General features: G+C 41.5%; 1 protein-coding gene across 2 annotated transcripts; it reads left to right on the top strand.

Moving 5' to 3' along the window:
* The first annotated feature begins 5899 nt into the window (after positions 1-5899).
* On the top strand, positions 5900-10043 carry LOC114662125 (ankyrin repeat and SOCS box protein 12-like). Of its 2 annotated transcripts, none has more exons than XM_051934510.1 (3): positions 5900-6076; positions 6361-7204; positions 9529-10043. In XM_051934510.1, the coding sequence occupies exons 2-3, from the start codon at positions 6391-6393 to the stop codon at positions 9660-9662; spliced, it is 948 nt and encodes a 315-aa protein (XP_051790470.1). In that variant the 5' UTR covers positions 5900-6076; positions 6361-6390; the 3' UTR covers positions 9663-10043. The 2 variants fall into 2 exon arrangements, with proteins under 2 accessions (XP_051790470.1, XP_028671306.2); XM_028815473.2 differs by having other exon boundaries at positions 5916-6080.
* The last annotated feature ends 213 nt before the right edge of the window (positions 10044-10256 follow it).

The following is a 10256-nucleotide window of genomic DNA, read 5'->3' as shown; positions in this document are numbered from 1 at the left end:
TCAGCTTGCTGATTCGGTGGGCCTGTTCAGAGTGAAGTTACCAGCCTCAGATTAGAAAATCAAACTGGCTATAACAGTTGTAGAACATATGAAGGGTGCCATAATTTCTGTAAAGGCCAAGTCCCCTATTCCTCAAATTGGCAAATGAAGATCCATCTGTCTTGTCTTGTTATGTCATAGCAAGCCAAGTTCTTTGGATGTTTTTCTGGCTTCCTCTGTATCAATGAGCTGTAGAATATGGGGAATAACTTTTCTGCATAGTTTAATTTTACTGCTCTCTTTGGATCCTCTGGTTGTTTATTCTTCATTTTGTAGGACAGTAACTGTGTTACAGTATTGCCTATTAATTACATAGTTTCAGCTCAAGATAAGACAGTATAATTTCTCCCACTCATTTTATAAAGCTCTCAAGCATCACTGTCTAATTGTCTTCTAAATAATAATTAGACTGAAGTTACACATCATCTAATAAAGTATATTGGCTTGGATTTATCTATTCTAATAGCACAAATTCTATATTTCTAACGATGCTGCTGGGATCCAAATTCAGATAATGAAGGTTTGAGAATGTTATTTTGAGAGTGTTAGGCAATGGGAATGTTTGCCATAGCAGTCATGACTGAAGACACCAGCTGGTAGTGTTAGAAAAAAAATCCTTTTTTTTAGACCCCTTTATTACCTAGTCCCCTAGGAGTGGGTTAGTGCTTCATTTTTGCACTGTTTTATTTACAACCCCTAGGACAGAAAGTGGATTTACTACAGTGAATACATCAGATGAATTATCAGTCAAGCTCCATGTTATACTTCTCATAGCAGGCACTTTACAAAGCAATTAACAATACAGTTCAGTGCGTCAGACTGCTCAAGTTCAACAACGCATTGCAATGACTGTTCTTAGTTATTCCAGCCAAGCTAGTAATTATAGATTAATTCTGCGTTTTAATTGAAATCCTTTTTAATTAGATTTTTTGTTTCACTTTTTCTAGACTGAATAGGTAGGCTTATAAAAGACTTGTCAAATGTTGCTCCTTGTAGACTGGAGTGTTTGCTGGATTTCATTTCAGCGAGACTCTATGAAGAAAAGGATTATTTCTTTTCTTCAGTTCAACTGTTTTGCTTAATTAAGCTTCTTATTACAATGTTTGTACAATTTGGTATGTGCAGAAATACTCATTAGCTCCACATTTCTTTTTAATTTCATAAAGATGTATCCTGATACAATAAACACTCCCACATAGTGTGTCATATCCATTGCCTGGTGACTCCTTTGATATTAGAGGCAGCTTGCTTAATTAGAATGAAATAGTCCGTGTAGCAATAAAGTGAAGTAAAAAAACAGCTGGGGGACATAATGTCATATTAGCAGCTGATAACAGGGATGTCATGTGCATCTCTATCCACATATCTTAGGTATATTAGAAGGAGTGAAATGATTTATACAATATGCTGAAAAAATACTAATTAAAATGTGTGTTTGGCTTAGAAATCTCCTGTAGTATTTTTTATCAATCTATAAGATTTAAAATGGACAACTAAGGAAGTATTTGAAGGGAGAATCGGCATGTCATTTGGAACGAAAACCAACAGTTAATTAGTCATGGAAGTCTGAGAGTCCAAAGAGCATACTGACTGCACTTAAAGAATGAATGGTATGATGCTGTTAAGGTCAAAGAGGGACAGGGCACTTCTAGTGTAATTCTTGGTTGTTGTCTTGAGGTATTAAGGCATATATAGGATTTTGTGGCTGCTATCTGTGAGTGAATTAAGAATCTGACTAGTTAACCCCCCCCCTCCCCACCTCTTTCTTCACCCAGTCATTTAAACTTAACACGTGTATATGGAGTGCTGCTGATCCTCAACCACACACAGCTATTAGTTAAAAAAGGGAGTTGGGAGAGTAGGAGACGCACATTTTTATCAGTTATTGGTAGCCTTGAACCGGCAAGTACCTCCCTGAACAAGTGTAGTGGGGCTCAGATAAAAGCTGATATGTTTCCGTCAGCTGATCTCCACTCCACCCTGCTGTCCCTGCATGTCTGCCTGCCTGCCATGTTTATCTTGGTGGAGGGCTAGAATTTGAAGAATGCAGTCGGCTTAGGAAAGCCTGCTGCATATTGTGGGTATTTCCAGATGCTCATGACACTGGCTGGACTTTGTGTGAGTGTGCCATCCACTATAGCTGAATGGGAAATGGGGTGATTCTCCTCAAAGTAAAATGCTGGTTGTGCCAGAAGAGGATTATGGTGTGATATGCCTGATTTCTGCTAAACATTGCACTTGTATGCGGCTGCTTTTCTTCTGGTGCTGGTTTGTAAAACCTGAGACATCTCCACATTGAGATCCACGTTAATAACAGAAGTCTGTACATGGTGATCATCTGTTCTATCAAAATAATGTATGAAAAATGTAGTGGAATGCACTATATAATTATTATTTCTGTTTTGGCCTGTGCCTTTATCCAAGGTGATTAACAGCATTTGAGATAACAATTAGTTACATGTTTATTGTTTTTCCAATTAGATGAAGTGACTTGAAGAGGGTCACACAGTGTCGGTAGTGGGATTTGAAGTCTAAGACCTTGACCACTGTGCCACAGTGTCTGACAAATGTATGAACTGTTTGGCCATTAAAGCTAACTGGATGGTATCTGCAGTACTGGTCTTTACACTGGATGCCAAACAGGGTAGAGAGCTTCCTGCTCACTAGGAAATTAGAACATAACTTGTTAATGGTGTTACATCCACGTGAGATGGAAATGTGATCTCTACATTCCTCTGCATGATCCTTTAATAACTTATTGGGTATTTTGTAGACTCCCACCTGAAGTCTACCACATTGGTAAATCAACTGCCTTGCCTCTTTGATTCTAACCGGGGCATGGGTGAGTGAAACTGTGAGGCAGTAATATCAATCACTATGCCATGTCGCCCAAAAAAGTAAAGTAGGCTTTATTCTTCTATAGTGGCTTGCTGTGGATCAATGCCTTTTCCATGATTTGGTTCCTGCCTTGCACCTGGTGCTGCTGGGGTAGACTCTAAGCTAATCCTGAAATAATACAATTCAATGAAGTGGGCTAAGGCAGTGGATGGATGGGTTAGTCTTTTCTAGCTCTCTTCTCAGTGAACAAGCATAAATCAATGACATCACTACAACACTTACTTTTAAGTGCAAATCCAATTATTATAAAGAGTTCAACAATGCCTAAATATGTGACAAGATGTGATTGTAAATAGCAGATGATGTAGGCAAGGGTAGTCGTTATCCCACACTGGACCACTTTGTCTGTGCCAAACATTTTTGGGCCACCATGTTTATAGAGAGATATACAAGTCGAAAATATAAACTGGATTTGCCTCCATGTTGTGGTTATATCTGTCCATTTTGGATTGGCTTTTTAAATATAAGAGCATGAAAATGGCACCTTAAATTGTGTATTGAATCTGATGGTCCCCATATGTTCTTTTCTCATCCATCTGTCTTCCAGACCATCTTAATTCATGTGTTTGCAGTCAGAACATGACTGCATTCTCTTGCATTATAATATGCACTAACCTTTTTTAATCAAACAAAATTGATTTTGTAACTCAGATGTTTGTGGAAATCCAATTATATTTTTGTTGTTTGTTAGAAAGTGATTGGTTTAAGGGAGAGGCAGCAAGTTTCTAATATGCAGTTACATGATCAAGTGGTTGCCAGATTTCTTTGAGATGGTCATTAAAGTCACCTTTAGTGGAGTCTTTCACTGCTGTTACCAAAGAAGCCAGAGAATCACACTGTCTCAACTAGAATCTGTGCATGTCTCACTGATACAGCAACCTAGATAATAATAATAATACATTTTATTTATATAGATGAAAGAGCACCATCTCCAGCTCAACCAGGCAAAGCCAGACCAGCTTGTTATCCCAGCTCATCCATCTATTCAGCACACTAGCATGTGACACTAAGCCGTTGTGGATGAGTCAAAATGCAGCGGCACACCTGGTGTTCAACCTGCCAAGGCGGGCACATGTCATTCTCCTTTTCAGAGCATTCTATTGGCTTGCAATGTAGTTCAGATCCTTGATGCTTGCCTACAGAGTAGTCAGTGGTTCAGCACCGATGTACTGTATAGGTTGACACTTGTAAGGTCCTGTGCTCCTATTCGCCCACTTGAGTCTGCTGTTGAACGACATCTGGTTATGTCAACTCTTCATGGCATCAATCCTAATCCAGACTCTTTCCATGTGTAGCTTTAGTTGGTTGGACAAGCTACCCACCTCCATTCAAACTCCTGACTCCCTCAAAGTGTTTGAAGACTCTCTTGTTGTGTGAATTTCTGTCTAACTGGTAAAGGCTTTGATAGGTTCTCGTAACTAAGGAGGTGCAACTAGCTTGCATTTTCTTCTGAACTTTTCACTTGTGATCAATTTTCTTGTAACGCTTGTTCCCAAACTGCCCTCCAGACAGATGTTTACTTAATTCTGTTGACCTCTCTTACATAAGAAACAGAAGAAATTTGACAAATTAGAGACCATTCTGTCCCTCAAGCTCATTTGTTTAACTAATAGCTGTTTCCAATTCTTCTTTACGGTTGTCAGGGTTTCTGCTTCAACTCTTATCACTTGGTAGTTTGTCCCACAGTCTCACAACTCTTAGCATAAAAACTGCTACTTGGCTTCAGCCCTAAGTGCTCTTCCCCTTAATTTCCACTGATGTCCTCTAGTCCATGGTTCACCATTAAGTTGAAAGAATTCTGCTGGATCCCCTGTATCAATGCCTTTGAGAATTTTGGAGATATGGATTGGTTTCCCACACAGTCTTCATTGCTCGAGACTGAAGAGGTTTCACTTTGTCATTGTAGGACATTTCCTTAAGTCCTGTGGTAATTTGGTTGCTCTCCTCTGCACAGCTTCAAGTGATGCTATGTCTTTCTTATAGTGTGGTGACCAGAACTGCACACAATACACCAGATGCAGTCTTACTAAAGCATCTTATAGTCATAGTACAATGGCCCTCAGTTTATATTTAATGTCCTTAATGATATAACCTAGCATATTATTTGCCTTTTTAATAGATTCTGCATCTTGTTTAGATGATAAAAAATGTGCCAACGTAAACCCCTAAATCATTTTCAGAGGTTGCTTCTTGTAGGACAGTGTCTCTCATCTTGTATTTATAAGGAGCCTTTTGCCCTTGTGTAGCTCTTTGCACTTTTCTATGTTAAACTGCATTTTCCAAATAGTCACCCAAAATGTGAAATTTATTATTACTTCACTGACATCTCCATCCAAGGCAACTTACAACATTTGAGCTACAACTGGTAATATCTGTTTTGTTTTTCCAGTTGGGAGTACAGGCCACTGGAGCGACTTGCTCATGGTGGCCCAGAGTCTGAAGTGGAATTTGAACCCACAACCCCCAGGGGGTTTGAAGTGCAAAGTCTTAACCACTACTCCACTTTGTATGTTGCCTTGGATAAAAACATGTCCAAAGTGAATAAATGTCAAAGCCACTGTTGTCTGTCCATTTTTGCCTGATGTGAATATACAGTGTGTAAATATATATATATAAAAATAAATATATATAATTAGTATAAAGTCACTGTACTGGGAGCTGATACACTCACAGCTGATAAGAAGCAAGCTGGTCAATGTAACAGCATGAGCTCCCCATGTTGTTTATAGGTTACCAGGCCTCTTTGCTACTATCCTGAGATTGTCAAAACTGACAGGGGCCTTGCCTTTTTACAAGAATGAAGTGACATCCCAGCTGACTCCAAAAGCCAAAAGAGTGACTTACGCCAACATGTCAGATAAGCACCCTGCTGTCCAAGGCAGACTGACAGAAGCACATGCCCCTCACCTCGCTATATTTGTATTCCCCAGCTACACCTCTCCAAGAATGGAAGTCTGGGTGGGGGAAGCATCTAAAATTAGCAGCATCACAGAACAGGCCACTTTGCTCGCCTCGACTCCCATCAGTCTGCACAGCCCTCGGCCACAGGCTCTTTCTCACTGTGGTTTTTCAAATGTGACGGTCAATTTATAATGGACTAAGCTCTGCAGCACTGACCAGCGGCTGAAATTGGTGGCTTGTGGGTAAGAAGGCTTTGCTATGATCCTTACTAGATTTGTCTTAGTCCCTTGGATGGAGGTAACATGTGAATTGGTGTTTAGGGTTTGTCTGCATGGAGCTTCTCCAGTATTCACCTTGATGCTGCTGAGTATGGAAGTTGTTTATTGCTTTGTGATAGGCAGCCTGGCCTCCTGTTTGGAAACCCTCAATGGTATGGCATGAAGTGTTCACAGATAGCGAGTGAGTTGTCAGGCCATTGTTACACTTGGCTTAAATAACTCTCTCTCTCCTCTCTCTCTCTAGATGCTCATTTTAATTGCAAGACTGTGAAACATGGTGCACAGCAGCCTGGGCAGTATGAGTTTAGTGGATATCTCCAAGATCTTTTCTATGCTCCAACCAAAGGAGGATGAGGAAGACAATGGTGAGCGGGTGGCCATCAACCAGGCGGTTTCCAGTGATGATGACCAGTTGCTTCTGCAACTCTTGTCACAGGAGCGTTACAGAAAGTTCATCAACAGCAGGAGTGGCTGGGGTATCCCTGGGACCCCCCTGCGCATGGCTGCCTCTAGGGGTCACCTGAGGTGCGTGGAGGTTCTCCTAGCACATGGCGCTGAGGTGGACAGCTTAGATGTGAAGGCCCAAACACCTTTGTTTACGGCGGTCAGCGGGAAGCACTTGGACTGTGTCCAAGCTTTACTGAGAGGAGGAGCGGACCCCAATGGCAGCATCTACAATAATTGTTCCCCTGTACTCACAGCATCCAGGGAAGGGGATGTGGAGATCCTGAGGGAGCTTTTGGAGCATGCTGCGGAGGTAAATGTAAGAGCTAAAGTTCCTGACTGGGCTTCAAATGCTTCTGCTTGCACTGGACCGTTGTACCTGTCTGCGGTCTATGGGCACCTGGACTGCTTTAAACTGCTGCTGCTTTATGGAGCTGATCCAGACTTCAACTGCACTGAACAAAGGCTTCTTGCCAAGATCAAGCAGCCCAAGACTGTACTAGAGATGTGCCTTAGACATGGTTGTGGAGCCGAGTACATCCAGCTCCTGATAGACTTTGGAGCAAACGTCTACCTCCCCACGCTCATTATTGACAAGACCACTAAGCAGAATGAGGCAGTAGAGCTTCTCATAAAGGAAAGAGGTGAGAAAGGAGCCACTTTCAAGGGGTGAAATTGTAATTTCTAATATCCTGAAACTCAGACTGAGGTAGGGAGATTGGGGGAGTGGTCCCTATTGACAACTAATTGTGGCCGCAAGACACCGTCAATTGCTTTCTGTACAAAACTGTCATGGGACCTGCACTGTGCATGAGCTTCTTTAAATATGCTTCTCTTTGCTTCAGTTTTCTGCCCAAGCCTTTGTTCAGATTTGGAGATGGAACATCTAGCTTGGGGCAGCATGGTGGAACAGTGGTAGCGCTGCTGCTTCGCAGTAAGGAGACCTGGGTTTGCTTCCCGGGTCCTCCCTCTGTGGAGTTTGCATGTTCTCCCTGTGTCTGTGTGGGTTTCTTCCGGGTGTTCCGGTTTCCTCCCACAAACCAAAGACATGCAGGTTTGGTGCATTGGTGACTCTAAATTGTCCCTAGTGTGTGCTTGGTGTGTGTGTGTGTGTGTGTGTGTGCCCTGCGTTGGACTGGGATTTGTTCCTGCCTTGCGACCTGTGCTGGCTGGGATTGGATACAGCAGACCTCTGTGACCCTGTGTTAGGATATAGCGGGTTGGAAAATGACTGTCTGACTGACATCTAGCTTGTCACCTGTTAACTTCATAAAAAAGTCAGGTGTGGCTAGAAATAATAGACAACTTTGTATGAAATCTTCCATTTCCTTGCAATCTGTCACTAAAAATAACCTTCATTCTGCCAAAGAACAATAGACTGACATGTTCCCTGAGACAGCTGATTCATTTTAGCCATCTTTGAACCCAGACCTTAATTTTAGGAATGATAGTACCTTATAACACAAGTGAACAGAATAACAGGTTTCATTGGTGCTAAAGTAATTATGAAGGTTTCTCTAATAATCAATTTGCATTTAAACATGACTAATTAAGGATAAACTAAGGGAGTTTACCATTAGGATGCTGTAGGAATGAGACTTTGCAGCCATATGTGAATAACAAATTAAAAATCAGTAATTTCAAGCAGTAATAGCCTTTAGAAACACTATTAATGTCTTTCTGTATTGTTAAATCAATTGAATGATATCTTGATAAAATAAAGTATCAATGTCTATTAAAAAATGAACATTTCTGGGTGTGTCCAGAATATACATACGCACATAAGGTGGTTCTGAATGCAGCCTGGTAGTGGGCATGCAACATGCCAGCTCTAGTGGATTTGGAGACTAAGAACTGGAACTTCACATAGAAAGCATCAGGCCAGTGACAGGTCTATGGCAGGCAGCATAGTATGGATACAGGGGGTCCACCAGATGATGACAGTTCCTGCGCAGACGGCTGCAGTCAGTCAGCTAATAGATGAATATGCTAGCGGGACAGAAGGAGGTGTATTAGAATTGACAGGTTTGCTGTGTGGATCTATGTTAGCCAAAGAGCCGAGTTCAGCTCCAATAAGATGTGGTTATAGTGGGCTAAAAAACACAAACACTGCACTACATTGATGAATCCTAATCTAAAAAGTGGTGGTCCAGTAAATGGAGAAAACTCCCACAACTATCCTTCTAGGGGCCAGCAGTGCTGACCAGTACGGTGGAGTGCCTTTTTATGGTGCATATGGTATTCTAGGTACGTGTAAGCAACATGTCTAAGTGACAGACTTTCTGCAGGTGTGCATCTTCATGCCAGCAAACTGGTCTTCATCGGCAGGGTAATGCTTCATGATGCAGGGCCAGTACTTTAAATGAATGCAAGCCTATATAGCCCAATCCAATGGCCTACCCTGTCACCAGAGCTCAGATTTGGCAAACATCTGCTGGTGAGCTGGAATGAGAGCTTTGGATTAGAGATTCACCACCAGCTAAATTGAAACAATAGTGAAGGCAAGGGAGCTGACGTGGAGTATAATCAATGCACCACACGACTGACACTGTTGTTAAGTCTACAAAGCAATAAATTCAGGATATTTAAAGGGTGAATGGAGGGCTTGAAAAGGTGATTACTCAGTGTAGAGTGAGACTGATGAAGAAACCTTGTGGATTACAGTTTGCCAAATATGCTTTCCAGAATGAATTAACTTGTGTTCATTTACAGTTTCATACAATCCTACTTTATGTCTTGTTCTCCTCCCACCCATACACAACAGTGTATTCGGCTAATGTGGTAATCCTGTTCTGATTCACTGCATGTTTTCCAAGTAGTGTGAAAGTTCACCAGGCGTGGCACTTGTGGCTGCTGTACAAGATGCATGAAAAGAGCACACCAAAATACGGAGAAAACACTGTTGTTCTTTTACGACTACAAAATGAATCTCTCATATTTATCATTCCTTTTATTGTATTTTTTGCAGTTATTCCAAAATCTCTGATGTCCCAGTGCCGGCTTGTCACTCGCCATTACTTAAGAATGGCCAACAGAATTCATTCCATTGAGGACCTGGATATCCCATCTGCTTTAAAGAGCTTCTTGCAGCACAGAATCTGATGGGCTGTTCTCAGTGATTGGAGGGAGGGGGCGGGACACAGTGTTGTGACCCTTAAACAGTCCTCAAATATTTATGATAAATAGCACAAACTGCCCTTTGGGTTCTCTTAAAACCAAGAGACCATTTCTCCATGTTGAGTTCACACAGCAGGGCTACCAGCAGGCTCAGGTTTACAGGGCTCAATTGCTCCAAGCATTGGATGGAATGAACACTTGCAGCCTGTGTATATCTGACAATCAGACTTTTCTGATCTTGCCTTTTGCTTAATTTGACTGTATGCTTATTGTGATTTTCTTTTTCTCTGTTTTATTTTAAAAAAAAATTACTCTCTTTCTGCTGAAGTCACTTCACTGTCTTAGTCCTTTCTCTTTATTTCAGAGAACCCAGGGTCTCAGGTAGTGGACAGCCTCAGGCACCTGGCATGATGTCACTTACACATACAATCACCAATGAATTTACTTTGCAAATGTTTTGGATGAGGGTTATTATGAAACAGCCAGATTGGACTTGCACAGACACGGGGATTTGCTAAATCCATACCAGCATCTAGCCATCTATTTACCATTGCATAGCACATACACAGCAGCTTGCAG

This window comes from Erpetoichthys calabaricus, chromosome 12, assembly GCF_900747795.2.
Source record: "Erpetoichthys calabaricus chromosome 12, fErpCal1.3, whole genome shotgun sequence".
Classification (NCBI taxonomy): domain Eukaryota; kingdom Metazoa; phylum Chordata; class Cladistia; order Polypteriformes; family Polypteridae; genus Erpetoichthys; species Erpetoichthys calabaricus.
This window is presented reverse-complemented; position numbering and strand designations above follow the sequence as displayed.